The sequence below is a fragment of the Montipora capricornis genome, chromosome 10 (genome assembly GCF_036669925.1).
Source record: "Montipora capricornis isolate CH-2021 chromosome 10, ASM3666992v2, whole genome shotgun sequence".
NCBI lineage: Eukaryota > Metazoa > Cnidaria > Anthozoa > Scleractinia > Acroporidae > Montipora > Montipora capricornis.
Genome location: NC_090892.1, coordinates 45,487,187 through 45,510,798, shown reverse-complemented (window position 1 = coordinate 45,510,798; position 23,612 = coordinate 45,487,187). Strand labels below are relative to the sequence as shown.

The window sequence follows — 23,612 nt, the reverse complement described above, 5'->3', positions numbered from 1 at the left end:
TCCATCTTTTAGCCCCATCCCTTATTTAAAAAAAACATTAATAAGCAAAACCTTAACTCGAGCCATCTATTTTTGGTCGATATTATTAAAAGTAAATTTATTTCAGTTTTTAGACACATGTACATAAAAACAAATGATGTTCATGTGTGCACACTGCCTTTTAGTATCCTTTCATTTTCTGTGTACATACCTTTACTCATGTTTTATTAGGGGTGTTATTAAACACAGGAACGGAACGGAATATATAACAATTATTCCATGAGCCCGAGTTGGATATGAAGTGATAAAATAACCAACGAGCGCGTAGCGCGAGTTGGTTATAATCACTTCATATCCAACAAGGGCGAAAGGAATAATTGTTTTAGTAAATTTAGTAAACGTCGACTATTGGCTCATAGTCGGAGTTTTTTAGCCAATCAAAAAGCTAGAAATGCAATAGTCGGAGCTGAAAATTTACTAAACCGGAATAAACGGAATATGCCGGAATGAGGCGGAATAACACCGGAATGAAACGAAATGAACAATTATGGTACCGGAATATACCGGAGCGAGCCGGAATGACACCGGAATGAGGCGGAATGACACCCAAAGAAACCGGGAATTTAGCGGAATAAACCTGAAAATGCCAATTTGGTGTTTTAGTTAGCTCCGACCGATTTTTGGTTGTTTCTGTTAGCTTTTGTTGTGTCACGTGATTTCCTAAGGGAATTGCATGTGTTTTTGCCTTTTGCAACATTTGGAGCACTTCGGTCATGAGAAAAATTTAACAGGTGTATCCGTCGCTAAATGAATAATTATTTGTTCTGGAAGTAATTTATTTTTTCGTGAACAAATAAAGAAGCAAAAGAAACAGAATCTTATTCTAATGGTTTTTTTTAAATGGATCTCGGAGGCGGCTTTCACTGTGCAAGTCAAAAAACCCGTGAACATTTTTATTTCATTCTGTCAGGTCAATTATGTATTGACCAATCACAATCAAGTTCAGCGAACCACAAAACTAATTACCGTTGCTGCAGGAGCACAGAAAAAAAGTCGCTGATAATATATAATACATGAAAAATAATTTTTTCTTTTCTTCGCCCGGAACAAAAAGTGAGCAGACCGCTTTGCAAATTGTGAGACCATATCGCTACTCGTTCCAAGCCTTGTTACTTCCCCTTTATAGTCCGGAAGCCAGGACCCTAAAAGAAGGGTTTCGTACAATGATCGGGTAAGAAAAGGTTTGATAGCGGATTTTGATAGAACAAGACCTGCTGATCAATGTCAGCTAGTTAGTAGAGTTGATTTGTGGTATAGATCACAAGTTTAGCGTCTATTTTAATAGGCCACCCCTTTAAATTCATGGAAACGAGCCTGAGATACAAGACCACTGATAATACGTAAATTAAACGTTTATTTTGGCCTGAATCTACAAATATCGTTACACCTTTGTAGCACGAATCTTAATCATGTTCAGATTGCTTAAATTGAGGTCACGTGACCGAACACGTGACAGCTGCAAGGTCAAAAATGGTGTTTTATAGCTTTTACTAACCTATTTTAACGTCTTGATTACCATAAATGTCTTAATTATTCATAGATATTCTGATATTTTATACTTACTGTTGGTACATTACACACTTTGAGACAAATTCTAGCTTATTGAGACTGAAACAATAAAAGAATGACAATTGTGTCAACTGTGAAAGCATCCGAATAGCGGCTGAAAGAAAAGGAGATAGCTCTATGTTACACATTTTAAATGGTGTGAACGGAGACCTCATCGCAGCATAGGCAAAGTACCATAAGAACTGTTTCGCTACTTATATCAGTAAGAAAACCACGCTTAGCCTGCCCAAAGGAGAAGCCCTAGATTCACCTCACGAAAGGGCTTTTCAAGACCTTGTATTTGATCTAGCTGCTGGTATCGAACAAGGCAGAGCATACGATATGATGTCTCTATTAAGCAAATATCAGGAAATTCTCACACAAAAAGGCGCTGATAGTCCGGAAAGTTACACCACTCAAAATCTAAAAATACGCTTGCAAAAGCATTTCTCCACTTCGATTGTCTTCCATCAGCTAGCCGACCGCAGTAAATCTGAACTTGTCTATGCAAGTACCGTTAACATTCAAGATGTTCTAAACGCATGGGCAGTATTTCAGAGCCCCGAAAATGGAAACGTAAGCGTCAACGACGGCAATGAAACACCACAGTCAAGTGAAATACGTCGTGTGGCAAGCTTAATCAAACAAGAGATAAAGAAATGTACAGGTATTAACACCAAACCATTTAAATACTCAAGACGTCAGCATGGAGACCGCCAGACAACTCGTCCCGGACTCTCTGTATTTACTAATCAAGCAGCTCGTGGTCTCAGATAAGCGGGCTAGACCCTCTAATGCGTTGAACCAGTCTACCGCAATTGAAGACGAACGACAAATCCTCAGTATCGCATAAGATATCATCCATTGCAATTCTAAGGGACGTGTTAAGCTTCCTAAGCACACCAGCTTAGCTATATGTGTTCATCATCTGACAGCATCTAAGCGGCTTGTCGAACTGCAAAACAGAATGGGACATTGCGTCTCCTACGATGAGATGCGTGCAGTGAATACAAGTATTGCAGAGGACGTTCTTGCCAAGGCTGAAGAGTTCGGTACTGTCATACCAACTGTAATAAAGGCTGGTTCGTTTGTACAGATTGCCGCCGACAATAATGATTTAAATGAGGAGACTATCGACGGGAAGAATACTACGCATGCAACCACCATGGTTATTTATCAGAACAGAACCTTTGGTCCAGATCCACCTCCCAGCCCAGTAGAACAGAGACCAAAGCGACGTTCATTACATGCAACGGGTACGGTGTACGACATCGAACAGTGTGCAGTTCGAAGAAGACGTCCAGCTGTAACTGATCACGTTGGCTCTGTTGACATGAAGTGGTATGATGATTTGAACAATGAAACAGGCACCGCTCGAAAAGCTGATTTCATCTGGACTCTTCTTCGGCTCTGTCCCAAGAAATTTGGAGAAGCTGTCGTTGCAGATGTTTGAGAAAAGCAATCAATTCCAAGTTGGGCAGGATTTAACGCCATTCTCTATCCTGAGATGCCATGCAGTAGTGAGCAATATTGGCTACTGTCCAATGATCGATGGATCATCTAATGACTTTTCGACCATATACACAGTGCTGAAACATGCACAGAAGATAAGTGCCGCGATGGGTCAAGCCGACGCCGTGATAACCTTTGACCTTGCCACATATAGCAAGGCGAAGGAAATACAGTGGAGATTTCCTAACGAGTTCTCCAATGTAGTGGTACGCATGGGCCCATTTCATATTGTTCTGAACTTTCTTTCACTTTTAGGGAAGAAATTCGCTGATTCTGGACTTGATGACCTCTTGATTGAGTCAGGTGTATACGCTGCTAGTTCGACGTCCGCTTAAATGAAAGGGAAATCTTACAACCGAGGAATAAGGGCACACAAGCTCTGTTTAGAAGTGTTCTTCCGTCTCATGTGGGATGCTTTTATTCTCTGGTACGAGTCACGGGATGAAAAGATCCCAGAAGAACCCGTTTTGCACAAGATTGTGGACTGCGTTCGAGCGGTGGAGAGCGACAAAGAGAGCGCACCAGAGAGTGTGAGAAAGATAACAACAGATCTGACGGAAATTACGGATCTATTCGCCATCTTTAAATCAGAGAATCAAGAAAGGTCCAACCTATTTGCATTTTGGGATGAGTATTGCTCTATGGTCACTACCCTTTTACAGTTTCTAAAGGCAGAGAGAACCGGAAATTGGAAGTTGCATCTTTCCAGTACTGCAGCAATGTTACCTCAATTTTTTGCCATGGACAGGCAGAACTATGCTCGCTACCTACCTGTTTATCTCGCCGATATGCAGAAACTGGAACTAACTCACCCGGAAGTCTATAAGGAGTTTGCTGAGGGGAATCATTACATAAGTCGTTCAGGGCAGCCCTTTTCACAAGTGTCCACTGACATGGCCCTGGAGCAGTCGATCAATGCTGACTCGAAATCAAGCGGAGGAGTGATCGGGGTATCACAAAGTCCGTCGGCTCTTGAGCGGTGGTTTTTAACAATACACAAGCGAGCATCTATTACATCTGCTCTGAAAGCCATGTTCGGCCTTCAAGATGGGGGACAAGCATCGCACAAGGAAGCAGCTCCAAGAAGAGTTCGACGAGACGAAGAAGATGTCAAGAAGATGATCAGTTGTTTTTCTTCAGGCTTGATGACAAATCCTTTTAATCACGATTCGGATGCGCTTCTCAACATTGCTACTGGGGTAGTTCTTCCGGAAGATGTTGCCCAGACCCTTGTTCACAGTACCGAGAAAGGCCGGCAGCAAATGAAGGCCTTCGTCTAGCAGCGTATTAATAGCAATGCCGTTGGTTTCTGGGAACCAATACCCAACATGAAGATCAAGACGTTCAGCAGCGCAAATAAGAAGATCCACGTCAAATCCAGCGACAAGCTTGTCACTGTTAACGCAGACAGGGCCTTGTTTGGCAGGCTCCTTATCGTATCAAACACGCGACAGATCTCTCTGAAAGATGTGCTAAGCTTTGAATTGTCTCCAGTACTATATTCACTCGCAAACGCAGATGGGAGTCTAAGAAAAGGGACAAAGAGCGTCCTATGCTCTCTTCTGGAGAAAGACGTTAACGTGGTTCAGCAACTAACAGCATTACCTAATCCAACTGTTGTTATCATCGACCGCATGGCTATCATACGAATGTCAAAATCTGCCGGAACAAGTACCTTTGGGGATCTTTCTGAAACGTACTACAACATCTTCACTGCCCCGCTCTTTTCAAACAACTATGTGCAAGTCCATGAACTCTTTGACCAATACTGGGAGAACTCCATAAAGGAAGGAGAGCGTGAACGACGAGGAGCATCCGTTGGTCTTGAAGTGCGGATAGGAGGTCCTACCACTCCAGTCCCCAGTCAATAGGGAAAGTACATTTCCAATCCCAAGAATAAGGTAAGGCTTAGATTATTTTAGTTAACAAGTTTTACACTTAAACTAAACTTTCGTTACCAGCAATGTGAATTGGACATCAGCATTTTTTGCCTTTGAGTGTAACCATTCATAAGAGATTTCAATTCTCAAATGTGTGCTATATATTTCCAATACCAGGTTAACCTGTGCGATTTCCTGTCGGCTGCGCTCTGCAGACTCGGTGAACATCAGCTTCCCCCACAGAAGGAGCTTGCGATTGGGGGTGGCTTCAGAGATGGCGAGAAAGCGGTGACTGTGACAAGAGGTCAGTGCAGAGAGGTCCAGGTACTCCGATCAAATCATGAAGAGGCTGACACCAGGATGATATTGCATGCCAAGTACGCAGCAAGAACAGATAGACGACTTGTTATCCAGTCGCCGGATACTGATGTCCTTATCCTAAGCGTTAGCCACTTTAGAAGTTTGGGATGTCCAGAATTGTGGTTTCGCACCGGATTGAAGGACCGACAACGAATGATTCCAGTGCATGACATCGCCCATGCTTTGGGTGAAAAGCTTTGTAGATCTCTTCCTGGATTCCATGCAATCACGGGCTGTGATTCGACCAGCGTTTTGGCGGGTATCGGGAAGAAGAAGGCTTGGAATAGTTTTGTCGTAGTACTGACCACCAGGATAGCGTGTCTCACCTCGGAGAGGAACAAGAATTGAACGTAACCACAGCCGGCAAATGCGAAGCCTTTGTTTGCAGTCTATATACGACATCCAAAAAGGCAAGCCCCGTAGATGAGCTGCGTTACTTCATGTTCTGCCAGAAAAAGCAGAAAAACGAAATGCTTCCACCGACGTCTGATTGTCTACTTCAACATCTAAAGCGATCAAACTACCTGGCCTTCGTCTGGAGGCATGCTCTTGAAGCGATGCAAGATCTTGAGTCACCAGACAGTCATGGATGGGTGAGGGATGAAAAGCATCTTTTACCATTGCTAATGACAAAAGCACCGGCTCCGGAAAGTCTCCTCGAACTGACGACGTGTAAGTGCAAGACGTCTTCCTGCTTGCGAAACTGCTCCTGCAACAACACAGGGCTTTCTTGTACTGAAGGATGCTACTGCATGGCAGATGATGAAGTATGTAAAAACCCGCATGGTGTTACCTGCATAAGTGACTCTGAAGAAAGCGACGAGGAGTGAAAAGGCTCTCGAACTGTTGAATTGTTGGATGTTTGACGTATATTTTCTACAGAGCAAATTTATAAAGGCAGAAATATTGCTATCAGTAATCTCCTATACAGTATTTCATTTCACTGACAAAAAGTGTATTGCAAACAACAGATTTTGTAAGATAACATAATTATCGACGTATATGCGTTCCGGGCGACTTAATAGGCATCTTCTAGCACTGAAATAGATGTTTTGGCTTGTCTGAGGTCACGTGCTCGGTCACGTGACCTTGCTTTGCAAAGTTTGAGCATGATTGGGATACAATTTGTTAAGAAGTAACGATGTTAGAGATTTCTCTTGATAAACAATTGCAGATAACGCCGTAAACAGAAGCTACCGGAATGAGCCTCGTTTTCATGTTGACACGGAAATGGGAGAAAAATTGTCGTTCTTTTATTGTTTCAGTCTCAATAAGCTAGAATTTGTCTTAAAGTGTGTAATGTACCAACAGTAAGTATAAAATATCAGAATATCTATGAATAATTAGCACATTTATGGTAATCAAGACGTTAAAATAGGCTAGTAAAAGCTATAAAACACCATTTTGACCTTGCAGCTGTCACGTGTTCGGTCACGTGACCTCAATTTAAGCAATCTGAACATGATTAAGATTCGTGCTACAAAGGTGTAACGATATTTGTAGATTCAGGCCAAAATAAACGTTTAATTTACGTATTATCAGTGGTCTTGTATCTCAGCCTCGTTTCCATGAATTTAGAGGGGTGGCCTATTAAAATAGACGCTAAACTTGTGATCTATACCACAAATCAACTCTACTAACTAGCTGACATTGATCATCAGGTCTTGTTCTATCAAAATCCGCTATCAAACCTTTTCTGACCCGATCATTGTACGAAACCCTTCTTTTAGGGTCCTGGCTTCCGGACTATTAATATAAACTGCATTTTTTTTTCTGTCATTCTCTCTATTCTGCATCCTCATTCATTCAGTCTAGAATCATGAAAAATTGGAAAATTAAACGAGACTTACCTGTAAGTTGAAGTTTGATTGAGATTCTACCGTAGCATTTGCAGGAATGAGGAGGTCACGTGAGATAGCAAGCATGTGATATCCGAGCTCAGTCTTCAAAGCAGTTTGGTGTGGCTTTGATGGTACAGGAAAAGAGGTCAATGTGAAGAGCACAAGGGCCCAAGGGCGGGTGGGATGTGACCTCCTCATTCCTGCAAATGCTACGGTAGAATCTCAATCAAACTTCAACTTACAGGTAAGTCTCGTTTAATTTTCCAATTCTACCTCGCATTTGCATACAATCAGAGGTCACGTGAGATTTCAAAGCTCAAAGCCACAGCCAAAATGAACAGGCATAAAACAACTGTAACACCATGGCATGTATTTAATGGTACTCCTTACATGACATAAAACCATAGTTGCTCAAGTAAACCAACGAAACAATAAAATTTGGGACAAGTATCAAAACATGCAAAGTTTCAAATGCAGAAAACTAAGTGTTTGACAGGATGGCCTCTGCAAAGCCATTTTCATTTATGATAGGGCGATCATAAAATTTTGCAAAGGTAGAGTCTGAGCGCCACCCAGCAGTGTTCATAATCTCATGGATAGGTACATTTGCGGCTTTAGCGGCCGACGTTGCTGCACCCCTTGTGCTGTGGGGTTTGAACACTGAGGTATTAATTCCTGCATCCTTCATAGTTTGTCGTATCCATCTAGATATTGTGTCCTTAGACGCAGGTCCGTGAGGTTTTGCATAACAAACCAGCAGCTGCTTAGAGTTTCCCCTAAGGGGGGCTGTCCTTTCAATATAAGCTGACAAAAGTTCAACAACACAAAGTCTTTTATCCGCATTATAACTGGTAAAATTGATAGGCAATAAGTGTCTATTCTGACCACCTTTAGCTCTGGTTTGCTTTAAGAGAGAGGACATATGGAATGTATACTTTCCAGGCGTTGCACTCATATCCTCCAAGGATAACTTTTGGAGAGTCTGGGTTCTTTGTGCTGAGAGCAGTGCCATAAGCATGACCAGTTTCTGAGTGAGTTGCTTTAGAGACAAAGTTCCAGTAGTTGGATAAGTTTTCAAATGGTTGAGTACGATCTGTGGGTTCCAAGTCTCAGTATAACGAGGCAGAGCAGGCTTTTGGTTGAATAAACCAGTCATGAACCGCGAAATTAGTGGGTGATCTCCGACTTTTATGCCATCTATTTTGAGGAAACTTGACAATGCACTCCGCGCAGTCGCCACAGCACTGTAACCGACAGTTTTTGACTGAAGAGAAAAGAACTCCAAAACCTGTTGCAAGGTTGGGTTCATTGGACTGGCAGAATTGTTACTGCAAAACTTAACCCACGCTGAAACATATGTCTGATATTGCTTACGGGTCCCTGAACGCCATGATTCCAAAATAGTGTTCAAAGGTTCTCCTGATACACCTTGATCAATTAATGATGACTTGACACAAGACATCCATGAAGTTGCAGTTTGGGGAAGAGAGGGTGAATTTTGTCTGGTTGATGAGGCAATGTTAGAGTCTTCTTGCGCATTTTGATTGTTACTGGAGGAGATTTCATTAACTGAAGCAGGTGTGGGTACCAAAACTGCGTTGGCCAATGTGGGTAAACTAAAATGGCTGTTACTTTGCTCTCTTGAATGAACTGAAGTACTTTGCCGATGAGACTAAATGGAGGAAAACAATAGATTAGGTTATACTTAGACCAATCTATAGTAAAGGCATCAATGGCTACTGCTCCAGGGTCTGGGCCCCAGGCTATATAGCGAGGCGTCTTGTGGTTTAGTCTAGATGCAAACATATCGACTTCAGGCTCACCCAACTTTGATTTCAATTCAGTAAAGGCCGTTTGGTCTAGTGACCATTCAGTGTTACTATTGTTGAATTCACGGCTAGCTTTATCTGCCTCTGTATTAAGTTTCCCTGGTAAATGGGAAATGGATAGTGTTAGCTTTCGGTCTATGCACCACATAAAAATTTCCCTAGTAATATCATTGCAGCCGTTGGATTTTGTACCTCCCATATTACGAATGTATGCAACGGCAGTAGTATTGTCACATAAGATTTTTATGTGGTTATTTTGCATATGGTTACAGAGAGCCTGCAAGGCTAGCAAAATGGCCTTCAACTCCAATATGTTAATATGCAGCTGGGATTCTTGGTGTGACCACCTGCCACGAGCCACACATGATGAACCCTCAATCACCCCTCCCCAGCCTTTAAGGGAGCTGTCAGTCATGAGAGTTAGATCGGCTGGCTTAGGCATGATTGCTTTGGGAAGTTGATCAACATTGGTGATCCACCATGAAAGGTCCTGTGTTGCTAGAGGGGAGTGTCATTTTCCCTTCAAGGTCCCATCCATTGCTTTTTAAAGCATATGTCTTATCATTTTCTAGGGACCTATAAAACAAGGGTGCATACTGGACCCCTTCAAATGCTGACACCATTAGGCCCACAACAGAGGCCACATCTCGAATTGGAATAGGTCCTTTGAGCTGGGCTAGATTGAGACACTTAGATTTGATTATGGCTGCTTTCTCTGGAATCATAGAAATGATCATGTCCTTAGAATTCAGGAAGAACCCCAGGAATTTGGCAACCTGGCTTGGTGTTGTGACACATTTTGATTCATGGATTGTAAATCCCAGTGATTTAAGCAGAGCAATTGTTTCAGCCACTACTTGGGCTAATTCATGGGGTGTTTTTGCCAACAAAAGGATATCATCAATGTACCCTACGATAAGGTATCCTTTTGACCTTAAAGTTGCATACACTGGTTTCATGAGTTTTGTAAATACCCTAGGCGCTGAGGAGAGCCCATTAGGTAAACAAGTAAACTCGTAAAGAGATCCTTTAAATTGGAATCTGAGAAATTTTCTATGCTGGGGGTTTATAGGCACAGAGTAGTAAGCATCCTTGAGATCTAAAACCGCCATCCAATAATCTTTCTTAAGTAGCTGTACCGCTGACTGGAGAGACTCCATTTTAAAGTGGTGATATGTGACATATCCATTCAACTGTTTAAGATTTAGAATTAGACGATGAGACCCATCTTTTTTGGGCCGAGTAAAGACAGTGGATATGAATTCATTGTCAGAGTGAGTAGTTTTGTTAATTACTCTTTTCTCAAGGAGTTTATTTATCTCTCCAGCAATGATGAGATCATCGCCCTTAGAAAATGTAATATGCGGTACAGCTGGCTGAGATGGTATACTTTCAAATTCAATGAAATAGCCTGAAACAATCTCAAGGATGCTTGGGTCTGTGGTAATAGACCTCCAGCTGGAGATGTGGTTAGCTATATTACCAGCAACAAAATTTGAAATAGCATTTACCGTGTGAACTGTTTGGGCTACTGAGCTGCCCTCTTGTTGTTGGTGTTGTACTTCTGGTGGTCCTTGTGTCGCCAAGGCCGGAAGGTTTGGCCCTTCGAGTTTTTTGAATTGTTTCGGTTAGAGTAAGACCCTTTAGAGTTGTTGTTATTGGCATAGCCAGTCGAGGGCCTGTGAGGACCTCTGTGACCTTGAACTTTGGCACCAATTTTGTTGACATCTCCGATGTCCTTCAGCTGTTTCTGGAGGTCATCTCCAAACAGCCAGTCGGTGAACGGCACGTGAGGTGAGCAGAGAGAGGCATAGTCCCTGCCGATATCAGGCTTCATCAATTGCTTCCGTTGCATGTTAAGTTCGTAGTTTACATGCGTTAGTAAGGATAAGGCGTCGAGACCAAATTGTTTGATCTGTTTAACCCCGTCCTGGTCTAAGCCTTTCTTATCTGTCATGGACAGATCAGTCAAGCGAGCAATTGGAATAATTCCTTTAACGAGGGCTTGTTGAATTTTATACATCTGCAAATCCCGCTTCTGAGTGGGTTCGCGAAGCTTGCGCCAAATGCCCGGGTTAACTCTTGTGGGTTTAGCAGTTTCGCAATTTTCCGGTCTAGCTTGGCGTTCAAGTTTTTCTTTCAGCAATTTGTCTGGAAGCCGGTTGCGAAACATCTTGCTAAGAAGTTTGGCGAGCTGTGGGCTGTTAATATTTTTGCCCGTCATGTCTTCGGAGGCGTACTCCTTCTCTAAATCCGCCAGAATATCGTCCTCCTCTTCATCGTCATCCTCATCAATATCGCCGTCATCCCCCGCTACTTTGTTCATGAGAGCCTGAATATCTTCGGTTTCTTCGCTCTCTAAAGCGCTCGAGGAGCTCGAGCTGTCCTTCGCGGGCTTTTTGGCGGGAAGATCGTGTTGCTGTTCTCGATCATCCCTCGGCCTTTTTCCTTTGCCTTTCCCTTTCCCTTGAGAAGGGAGGTCCTCGAATTTGTCTATTTTCTTCGACAAAGTGAGTATTGCTGACGACAGGAGCTGTACATCAGCCTGCGACAACGAAACGTTCGAGTCGCTTGCTTGTGCCTGGCACGACATGGCACTGGTGTTCGATCCATCTTCTCCGGACATTTCGCCGTTGTCTTCGTCCGGGTGGATTTCCAATAACTGCTCTTCGCTAACAGGTTTGGATGCGTCTTTCCCTCCGGCCATAATGATCGAAGGGCGTAATAAAAGTCTGAAAAAGCGAAAAACTGCACTACCAGAGAGTAACACGACTGTTTGCTCGGACAACAAAACTCGCACTGAGCTCGGATATCACATGCTTGCTATCTCACGTGACCTCTGATTGTATGCAAATGCGAGGTAGAATTACGTTTTTTTTACTTGTCATTCCCGTCCATCCTAATAAGCTTTATTCTGGTGTTTTTCTGGATTATCCTGCCTTATTCTGGTGTTATTCTTGTTCATTCCGTCTCATTCCAGCCTTGTTCCAGCATATTCCGGTATATTCCGTTCGATCCGTTCCATTCCATTCCTTTTTTTAGTAACGACCGTTCTATTTGTAGTACTTGGGGCACAATAATGAATCGAGGTTTGGCTGCTTGGCTCACTGTTTTTTTTTTTCTTTTATAATATAATGTAATGGATTTGATGACAAAAATTACGGGCAGAAACATACTTATTAAAGACAACGTTTCGGTGTCCTCATGACACCATCATCAGGTCAAATATAATATTTTACAGATAACTCGAATATTAATGTTCAAGATTAAGTTCAAAGTCCCTAGAGGCTAGGTGAAAAGTTTTGCCTTTATCGAGTCACTTTGGATATTCAGACACGGTTTGTGCTCGCGAATAAGGAACATTTCATACACAAGACAATCAAATTTGCATGAGCATTTCTTAAGAATGCGAAACATGTCAGACCGAGCTTTCAAGCTATCATCTGACTGGTCATTATTTCATGAAGAGTGTGGCCGCCTCAAGACCTTATTCCTACAGTTGGCATATCCTGAACATCTTGTTCACTCTATGATCTCCAATTTCATCACATCCAAACAAACACCAGCACCTCCACGCAAATCTACACCTGACCCGCAATCAGTACGAATTGTTCTACCGTTCAAGGAACAAAAATCAGCTGACTCTGTGCGCAAGCAGTTGAAAAATCTTGGTAAGCTGTTAAACATCGACTTATGCCCAGTCTTTATTTCTCGAAAAGTTGGAGAAGATCTCAAACATAAAGAAATCAAGCCCGCGTTGATCAACGAACAATCAGTAGTTTACAAATTTGAATGTGGCTGGTGTGATGCCAGCTATGTTGGTTACACGCGTCGACATCTCTACCAACGGATCGATGAGCATAAAAGATCTGGTTCGATATTCAATCACAGCCAAAGTCAACATCAATCAAGAACAATAACATCTGACATTTTTCGCATTCTTAAGAAATGCTCATGCAAATTTGATTGTCTTGTGTATGAAATGTTCCTTATTCGCGAGCACAAACCGTGTCTGAATATCCAAAGTGACTCGATAAAGGCAAAACTTTTCACCTAGCCTCTAGGGACTTTGAACTTAATCTTGAACATTAATATTCGAGTTATCTGTGAAATATTATATTTGTCCTGATGATGGTGTCATGAGGACACCGAAACGTTGTCTTTAATAAGTATGTTTCTGCCCGTAATTTTTGTCATCAAATTTTATAATGTAATTCAGATTAATCAGTCTACTAGGCAATTCAAGCTGAAACACGCCTGTCGCATGATCACCCTACCTTCAACCTTCGGGCTCAGATACAACACACATAAGCTTTTATTAAGGACTGCCCCTGGGTCTCCGAGGGTGGTAAATTGGTAGATGTTGTGGAGGAGAAAGCAATTTCGATTTCCTCAACCGAGCGCGCGAGGTGGTATCGGTATTGCTCAACCGGGGCCGCAAGGTGGTATCGGTATTGCTCACCGAGTTCGCAAAGGTGTTATGTTAATGCTCAGCACTTGACTGGCAAAATTTTTAGCTTTGATTTTTATCCAAAGGCTATTTACTTTGAGTGTAAGCTAAAAAAGAGGGAATGGGGAACGGGGAATCTTTAAAATGGGGAATCTTTAAAAGTGGCAATCTTTAAAATGGGGAATCCTTAAAACCGGGAATCTTTAAAATAGGGAATCTTTAAAACCGGGAATCTTTAAAACGGGGAATCTTTAAAACCGGGAATCTTTAAAACCGGGAATCTTTAAAACGGGGAATCTTTAAAACCGGGAATCTTTAAAATGGGGAATCTTTAAAACCGGGAATCTTTAAAATGGGGAATCTTTAAAACCGGGAATCTTTAAAACGGGGAATCTTTAAAACCGGGAATCTTTAAAATGGGGAATCTTTAAAACCGGGTTTCTTTAAAATGGGGAATCTTTAACATGAGCAATCTTTAAAAGCGGGAATCTTTAAAATGGGGAATCTTTAAAACCGGGAATCTTTAAAATGGGGAATCTTTAAAACCGGGAATCTTTAAAACGGGGAATCTTTAAAACCGAGAATCTTTAAAACGGGGAATCTTTAAAACCGGGAATCTTTAAAATGTCCAGAAATACAGTGGACTTGACTTTCCTTAAACTTGATTATTGAGTGAATATTGGTTCCCGTTTTTTATTCACCTTGATGCCCCAGACCCAAGGCCCATGGTCAAGGCCAGCCATCCTCTTTCATCTGAAATTAAAGTTTTTAAATTGCATATTGATTCGTTTATCTACCTGCCACCGAGCACGAAAAATCAGCGTGAGCTACACGCTAGCGAATCGAAAAAGCATGACCCATAATTTCAAAAACATTTTGCTGTTACATTTTACACCACGTCCGGACATCAAAGTGATGGCTTCTCTTTAGCAATGTTGTCAATAAACTTTTAGAATATACGAAAATATCACGCATTTAAAACTTTGGAAAGGTTGGCAGCTTAAGTGTGTCGCCAGCAGTACATGACCAATTCACTATCTCCCGCAATTTTTAATAAATGTTCCGCCTAGTTGGAGTGAGTGGAATTTCCCTATAAAGACAGCGCGTCTGAGATAAGTTATCTCGTTTGTCGGTCGGTAAACACCTCAAAAGATATTTTAGTTTTTCCTGACAGTTACTCCCGTCCAAAGTGACAGATGGGAAACTCAGATGCATCTGAGTAACAATTCGTCGGCGAAAATGTTGTTGAAAGAACCAGAAATGGATCACTTCACGAGATTTTGTGTTGGTAATCACATGATTTCGAGAGCAATTTGGAATGCACGAGTTAAATTTTTTCAAAGACTAACAAACCTAACAATTTGGGATCTATGAAAAATTTACAAGTGCAAATTTATTCCAAGTTGTTTAAGAAAAAATAAAAAATATATATATATAAGGTAAAATCAGACAAACGGCAGACAGTTTGTTTCTATTTTGCCTTGCGGAGTTAAGGGCCCACAGACGGATTTTTCGCGCGTTGCTAAGGAAGTGAAATTTTACTTCCGGTAACTGACGTCATCATATCATGAGCTGACAAGAAAACCCACTCCCAAGCAAAAGTCACCGCACAAACTGTTGTTTCCATCCATAGTTTTCCCTTGCCCTTCCTCATGCTCGTTCTCAGATCAACTGCGCATGCGTAAACGAACTGACTTCCGGTTTGAGAAAAAAGCTAAATTTCCGGCGGTTTTAAATTGAATTAATTTTTTTTTACATGGCACGTTTCACCCCCAAATACAGAATATAGCTAAGTATTGATTTTTTAAAATAATCTTTTTTGAAAAAGTTATGGGTATTTCAGTATCGTTTATGTCTTTAAAAAGAACATTTTTCAAAATAAAAAGAAAACCATGCTTGGCTGGATGCAAAAACGAATGCAAATTATCAAACCATCGATTAAATACCCAAATTGCGTAGCACGGAGACAAGTTTAGAGTTTTCTTTTATTGGTCACGTGACCATGGGAGTGGTGTGATGACGTCATATTTAGGGTCATTGGCTAACAAAAGTTGGAAACTGACCAAAATAATGCCAAATTCTCTCAAATTACTTAACCATTACATCCTTAGCAACGCACCCCAAAAAATACGTCAGTGGGCCCTTAACACGCTCCACCTACAAGAACGCGATTGGTCCAAAAAATGACAACGCGGGCTTGTTGACATGTTTGCAGAATACAGATCAAAACATCATCTGGGGAAAAATGCTAGAAATAGTAATTGGATAAACAGTGAAAACCCCAGACTTGCTTGTTTCAAGAGCTCAACTTTTTTGCACTGTAATTCGATTCGAAAGGAGAAATCAACTTTCCGCTTAAACATCTTTTTCGAGGTACATGTCAAGCATTTTTAATTTCAACATTTTGCACTAACTTCGTCTTTCTGTATTCACAAAATTTCAATTTGTTGCACTGTTTGGGGTCAATTGACATGTACACATTTTTGTTTGTATATTGTTAAGAGAAAAACAAATCCCACTTTCCCCCTTTCCTAGTCGAAATAGAGCCTTGGTTTACTGTGCCATTTTCTTTTTGCTCCGTTTGATTAAAACCGGAAATATTTGAGAAATGGTGGGTTAATTTGGCTGTCATTTACTTTGTCAAACTTTGAGACAAACAGACCCCCGGTTGTCTGATTTTGTACTGCTGGCGACACACTTAAGCTGCCAACCTTTCCAAAGTTTTAAATGCGTGATATTTTCGTATATTCTAAAAGCTTATTGACAACACTGCTAAAGAGAAGCCATCACTCTGATGTCCGGACGTGGTGTAAAATGTAACAGCAAAATGTTTTTGAAATTATGGGTCATGCTTTTTCGATTCGCTAGCGTGTAGCTCACGCTGATTTTTCGTGCTCGGTGGCAGGTAGATAAACGAATCAATATGCAATTTAAAAACTTTAATTTCAGATGAAAGAGGATGGCTGGCCTTGACCATGGGCCTTGGGTCTGGGGCATCAAGGTGAATAAAAAACGGGAACCAATATTCACTCAATAATCAAGTTTAAGGAAAGTCAAGTCCACTGTATTTCTGGACATTTTAAAGATTCCCGGTTTTAAAGATTCCCCGTTTTAAAGATTCTCGGTTTTAAAGATTCCCCGTTTTAAAGATTCCCGGTTTTAAAGATTCCCCATTTTAAAGATTCCCGGTTTTAAAGATTCCCCATTTTAAAGATTCCCGCTTTTAAAGATTCCACATTTTAAAGAAACCCGGTTTTAAAGATTCCCCATTTTAAAGATTCCCGGTTTTAAAGATTCCCCATTTTAAAGATTCCCCGTTCCCCGTTCCCCGTTCCCCATTCTCCATTCCCGCTTTTAAAAATAGCCCTAGTTAGGCGATGAAATTTTTCTATAGAAGAAAGCAAAGAAAATGATTTAATTATTAAAGCAGCAACCGGGAACATCCAAACGCGGACAATTCGAAACCTTTTATTTTCTCTAACCCTACAGGCAGTAAGAATAAATAACCAGGGAGCTCCGCTTTAAGGCTTGGCTAAATCTATATATTATTCAATAATACTCTGATTGCTGGAACATTTTTTTGGCCATATGTTTTTTTTGCATTGTGCAGGTATGGGCATTCCTCGTTTCTTAATTTGATGTTTATTTTTGAATACGAATATTTCTCTCTTCAAAAGAAATCTTTCTTCGAGTTTGAAGATAGTTTTTACACGGTTTGCACTGATTTCTAAGGTAGGAAAAAACCCTCTAGTGATTTTGTCAAAGTATAAATACGTGCAATGTAACTACTGATTATCCATTTTAACTGTGACAGTACCTATTAGTGTCTTGTCTAATCTCTTTGACCTTGTGTGGAAGTATAATCGAAAGCGGCCCACTGATTCCCACCAAGCTGAGTTATATGTTATCACTGCATACTTCCCAGTTATTTCAACCGCGGTTCCATTCATTTTACCACAGTACAATCTACTTGAACCACTCCTCTCATCAGAAATTTTTAAATAACCGTTGCTGTTGAAGAAATAAATATACGTGTGATAACATGTGATAACATGTGATAACGAGTGATAACGATAACTCTTAAGTGGGAGAGGGAGTGGAGGGGGGGGGGGGGGGGGGAACGGGAGTGTTTTCGAGGGTTTCGTGCAGGGATTTTTCCTTTTTTTTTGGATGATCGATTTTTATTTTTATTTTGATGGTGTATGGTGTTCTGCTTCTTTGTTATACTGGCAATAATCTAGAAATTCATGAGCAGCTGGCACAAAGTAAAATGCTTCTTTTTTTCTTTTCCTTTCTTATCCACAGATCAAATAATGCTATGACTTTCATACACCATACATCATACATCATAATGCGTGCCTTGATTTTTGTTTAAAATACATTGCATTCTTTTTTTTCTCAAAATGTGCATTAGTCCCATTTACATTGCGTGTTTTTCCTTCATTTTAATATCATTACTATACTTGGGCACTCCTCAGAATTCATGTGATATGAATCAGCAGACCTGCAAACCCTCTAACTACAAACTTCCCTGTGTCAACTTCATACTTACTCGAGTGATCCTTTACACCGACTAGAAAACCCGAAATCAAAGTCGACAATTCTGATTATCAATGATCTGCCTCTTGGTATTGGAACCCAATAAACGCAGTGCAAGCCCAAGCTCTCCTCCGAGAATGTTAGCGAATTATTCACCACTGGATCACAGTCTACGAAAGGTTAAGGTATTCACAGTCAGACTCCAGTAAAAAACGGAGGAAGAACATACAAGTCGGTTTTTCTTCGCCCGAAATCATAACTGATATTGCGCAGACGGATATTACAGCATTTATCTAGTGTATAGCGCTATCTATATGTTAACAACCGGGGCCTGGTGTAGGCAGACAATGCTTTGTTACCTTTGTAGTCCGCCTGAGAACTTTGACTAAGAAAAGGTACAAGGGGGTTAAAACCGCACTTATTTCTCATTTAATAAACTACACAAATGCAAACAACAGGCTCGTTCTCTTTTAAGTTGCAAGTTAAAAGTGTTGTATTTTGGTGTCCACAAAATCTTGTCAACATGACTAAAAAGTAAGTGTTGCCACTCTTCACGAGTAAAGTTCCCTCCTATGGAAGCCATGTTACTAAGCTGCATCACAAAAATGATTGCAAAATTACCAGTCCAGGTCAAACAAAAGCCATCCACTAAAGCCAATTTATAAACCATTATAAATTAAAGTTGATGCGACAACCATGACCTCTGCGAAGGATATGCATTTGAGCCTAGGCTTTCTCTGTTACAGAACAATCTTGTTTCACATGAACGTCACACCATGCACCTCATCCAATCACATTCTAGGTGCCTCGTACTTTGGACTAGTATGTCGAGTCCGACCTTTGCTACTGTCATTCCAGTTCTGTCTTTATTGCGAAAAAACTTAAGCTCAGAAGCATCTTCATTCAAATTCCCTCCCTTCCTTCCCTCTTTCATACCTGGTGCCTCAATAGCATGTCCCAGGACACGTCATGGGGAATTATGGTAGCTAGTACACTATCTGTGGATTTGTTACAGTTAATGACCTATTTTAAAATGGACTCAAGCAACGTTTGCATGTCAGTGACTCTCTTTTCTAATATGAAAGGTTAAATCCCCCTTTGTGCTTTTTCAAATAATTATCTAGTCAGTATTGTGAAATAAACTACGTGTTGGGGTGAAGTGTTCCCATACGGATCACCCTTTTCCCCATAGACTCACTGTACTAGGGTTGTGTGCCTTCTGATCGTGCACGGTTACCATAGAAACCAGGGGGCGCAACCCTAGATAGGTAAGAACCTCTCATGTGAGGGATTGTAACCCTCTGGAGAGGATTGTGGCCTAGGGCATTGTAACGCCTTGGCGAGGATTGTAATCTCGCATTGCCAACTTGTTGTCATGGCCTTGGGGATTGTAACCCCTTGGAGAAGATCGCGACCTCTCTTGCCGGGCAACTTAGCTATCCTACCTTTTCATAGCCTGCTAATGGAGTGCTTCATCTCCTACCCCATTACCCCACAAACTGTTGTCTCTTACACTTGTTGTCATGGGTTGGGAACATTAAATGGGAAGAAGAATGTAAAATAACAATATTTTGTTTGTGTACCTTGACCAAAGGCGTGATTGTTTCCTTTCCATACAAACAGGAACAGCAACAAAAAAAAATGTTTTCCAAACAAAAGCACTTGCATGTCTGGGGCAACGCTTGATCTTTGCATAAAATTCTTGTCCCCTGTACATAAAGATTACAAAGTATTTGTGAAGCGAAGCCTTTATTTTATGAGGATTAAACGTAATAGCCATTGGCTGATGAACGGGAACTCCATGTCCTGCTCTTTTCGATCAATGTGTGGGACCTTCAACACCTCGCAGAGTTTTTTGAACAAGGATTGTGAGACGGGGCCTAAGGATTAGAGTCCTTACATGAGAAAACTTGAAGATTCGAACCATTTGTAATCACAAAGATATTTTAAGACCAGGAGTGTTGGTCCAGCCGGAGTCGAACGCACATGAATAAAAAGAACTTTTGTTTCGACAGCAAATAGATCTCTGGTTGGCACTTACAGTAGGTGACGTAACGGTGAGTATCGCTATAGTACACAACCCCACCCCCTTTCCCAATTAAAAATTAAATCTGTCTATCATCCGTGAGAAACTAGTGTTGTGACACTAGCCCCACACAATTCAAGCTCGCAGCAGCTGTTGTTTATTTTCGATGATTTCAAAACTACTGCTCGGCCCACCATACGGAGATAGAGAAATTTCAGGGGCACCCAACGACCAATTTGTTGTAAAATGTATTATTATACCCCAGTTAATGAAAATCAATGTTATAAAGGCATTTTCAGGTGTTTTTCAGTGTTGCTGGGAAAACATTATCTGTTCCTTTTTCCCAGCAAGACAAACAGGAAATTTCCCAGCCAGCTAGATAAAATTGGTTGGTTTCCCAGCCAGCTGATCAAATTTATTTCCCAGCCAGGAATTCCGCGCGCTTTCAAATCCCTCGATCCAAAACGACCGAACAAAAGCGACAAAACCGGGACAAAACAGGTTTTTTCCGCAAGCGCAATCACTCTGACCAGCCGTCGTATGTTTGTGACTATTCTCTGGGAGAGGGAAGGGGTTCCTTTTTTTTTTTTTTCTTTTTTAGTCGTCCTCAGTCTTCAGAGTTTCTACAGCCAGCTCGGGTTGAAATGCTAGAAAAAGTCGGTAATTCCCAGGCAAAACCTCAATCAATAACAAAATTTCCCAGCCAGCTCATCGACACACCTGTATTTCTGCCGGCCAGCAAGATTCCTCTGGGGAACAAATAATATGAGGAACAGATTCGTTGGGTGCCCCTGAAATCTCACAGCTTTCTAAAAATATTGTTTTCCAAACACGTTGCAATATGCCTCTATTCATGCCCATTTGAAATTATGGCTGCTGGCTTAATTAAAATGTATAGACCCTATGCAAATATGGCTGCCTTTAAATTATTCTTTTGTTCATATTCAAAATAGCCCAACTAACCTCGTTCGGGATAACAAATTCTTTAGAATTTTTGTCTCAAAAACGAGGTTAGTTGGGCTATTTTGAATATGAACAAAAGAATAATTTAAAGGCAGCCATTTTTGCATAGGGTCTATAGTTGACACCAGTTTGCTCTATAATTTGCATAAATACATGTAAATAAAAAAAATGAAACGCGCGCTTTTCTGTCAAGTGCATCGAAAATCTCATTTTATTTATTTTACACAGTGGAGAATTTTACTTTGAATACAGTTCTATGAGAACCAAAGAATTCCAAAGAATGTCGACTACTGGTGTTCATGAAAAGAATATGTCATAACTCAATCTGTGCTGAGAACAGGTTTGGGGTTAATAAATATTACGTTTCACTGAAGAACTTATTTAAATTCTTGTTTATGTTATCCAATGATGTCACGAATAAGTTACCAAAGGTAGTATAAGATATAATTATCATTCTGACCACTCTTTGTGGAGAGGGTTTTTCTTTCTTTCTCGAGAGAAATTGGTGTGAAATTTTAAAAAAACAATGAAAATTCCTGGTTATCTCCATTGATGTCAGGAATGAAATGAAAATGTAGAGAGTGATCTTTATGTAACAGTCAGCGAAATATGCAATCCTAGAGTAAGCACCTTTGCAATTAAGACAAGAATGGACATGTCATGTAGAGTAGATCTTTACACCGACGAATAAACCATTAAGACTATTAAAGAGACTTTAATTTAAAATAACCCCTCTACAGCAAAGTAAAGAAACATTGCATTTAATTAACTTTACATCTTGCCTTTATTATTATTATAAAGCAGTAAAAACGACTGTATGCCATATACAATAAAAGCAACACGAGGCGCCGCAGCGTAGCCCATGAGCTAATCAGTGAATAAAATAGAAATCTAACGTCCTTGGACCGTCCCCCGAGTGCATCTAAGATGATATTGCACTGGTTGATCTCGTACCCTGGGTATCTCTGCTTCAATTCCCATCTGAGTGGCGCATATTCATGGTCTTCTCAGAAGTCTTCTTGTCGCGGTTGCTCACCCAGGGGCAGCTCATCTCCAAGGCTATCACTTGCTTATCTCTCTTGTTAACGATCCTAGCGTCTACTCTATTTGCTCTGAGCTCTTGCTACTCTCCACATACCGGAACATCCCAATACGCCTGTACCTCTGCTGTTTCATAAACTGACTGTGGCTTGATAGGTGAATACCACGGTGGTACAGTGTCTATCAGGCCCAAGTCAAAGATGATCTCGAAGAACAGGACCTTCAAGACGGCGTCATGTCTTGCAAGGTACTTGGTTTGTGCAAGCACAGGGCAGGAAGATAAGATGTTGGCCATGCCCTGCGGCGCTGTACCACATAGCCTACATGCCGAATCACTACTATCGCTCACACGTGTCTTACTATTATTATTATATATTATTATTATGCTTAAACGTAAATCGTCTTTACAAGGTTCTTTACTTCAGCATCATCTTTTTTGAAAATTGAAAATGTAAGATTAAATTGCAAAGGACAGCAATTGTAGTAAACATGAAAAGAACGCTGAGTAATCTTTCATAGATCAGTATTTTAGAGAAAATGTTTAATATGGCAAATTAATTAACTCACGCAACCAAAACTGAAAAATGTACATGCTACTTCCAATATCTTATCTTTAAAACGGCGTCAACGAGATACCGACGAAACTAAACTCATTTATAATATTAAAAATATAATTAGATAAGAAATAAACAGTTACCTACCCGAAAATATAAGGTTTGATTTGATAAAACAAGCGCAGCTTTAGTTCACCAGATAAACTCCAACGATAAGGCTGGGAACAGCTGTTTTCCCTTTTTCTCTTATTAGAGTTTGAAGAGAATTACGGGTGCAGACCCTTATTAATAATTTATATTATACTGGCATAGCAAAAGTAAAGCGTACGCTCTGATTGGTCAATTACCTCCATTTACTATTTGCCCATGTGTAACGTGCTTATGACGAAAACACTGACAGGTGCGCCGGTAAAAAGTGCTTTTTTCTCATACGACAATAATGACTGACCAGTCTACTGGCGGAAATGCTGAAATGTATTTGCAGCTTTATCGAAAAAAAAAAAACATGTTTTAACCCGTTCGCGGGTTTTTCACCCACTGACTAAGCGACTTGCAAACCTAAGTGAACAATATGATCTCTTCTCTAAATTCCGAATTTTCTTTGAATTTGCTTTTATCGTTGATTTAAGACACTGTGTCCCAGGACCTGTGATAGCAGAGAAAATAAGGAAAAATATAATATCCGTGGATTGTATTTGAACCTGGAGTTTCTACTCTAAAGGAATCGCTTCTTTCTGCTTTACCACTCAAGACCCAGACGCCAGATCTCAAAAAATATATATTTTATTCTCGCGTAGAATACCGCTGCTAAAGAGTAATTAGGCTAAGCTAGATTAATTAAGGCTAAGCTTTGATTTTAAAATTTTTACCTTTGTCGTGAAGTTTGTTAACAGACCTTTCGCGGTGTACTTTAATTAATATTGTTTGTTGCCGAGTTATAATACAGCATTTCCAAATATTGTCCACGAGCAGCTAGCGCGGTGTGGTGGTGAAGTGGTTAAGTGACCGGTTACTCGACATTCCCAAATTC

General features: G+C 40.7%; 1 protein-coding gene and 1 long non-coding RNA gene across 2 annotated transcripts; both read right to left on the bottom strand.

Moving 5' to 3' along the window:
• Positions 1–8,728: 8,728 nt before the first annotated feature.
• On the bottom strand, positions 8,729–11,857 carry LOC138020082 (uncharacterized). The gene is made up of 2 exons (XM_068867081.1): positions 10,521–11,857; positions 8,729–8,852 (listed from the first exon to the last, which is right to left on the bottom strand). Exon 1 carries the CDS (start codon positions 11,714–11,716, stop codon positions 10,538–10,540), a length of 1,179 nt encoding a protein of 392 aa, XP_068723182.1. The 5' UTR covers positions 11,717–11,857; the 3' UTR covers positions 8,729–8,852; positions 10,521–10,537.
• A 5,054-nt stretch (positions 11,858–16,911) lies between these two features.
• Positions 16,912–22,825, bottom strand: LOC138021980 (uncharacterized). Its single transcript, XR_011126494.1, has 4 exons — positions 22,730–22,825; positions 19,582–19,707; positions 18,012–18,168; positions 16,912–17,470 (listed from the first exon to the last, which is right to left on the bottom strand). It is a non-coding gene; the product is annotated as an uncharacterized lncRNA (long non-coding RNA).
• Positions 22,826–23,612: the final 787 nt, after the last annotated feature.

Excerpts from the sequence above, each read along its gene's own strand:
- LOC138020082 (XM_068867081.1), bottom strand. The coding sequence starts at position 11,716 with ATGGCCGGAGGGAAAGACGCATCCAAACCTGTTAGCGAAGAGCAGTTA.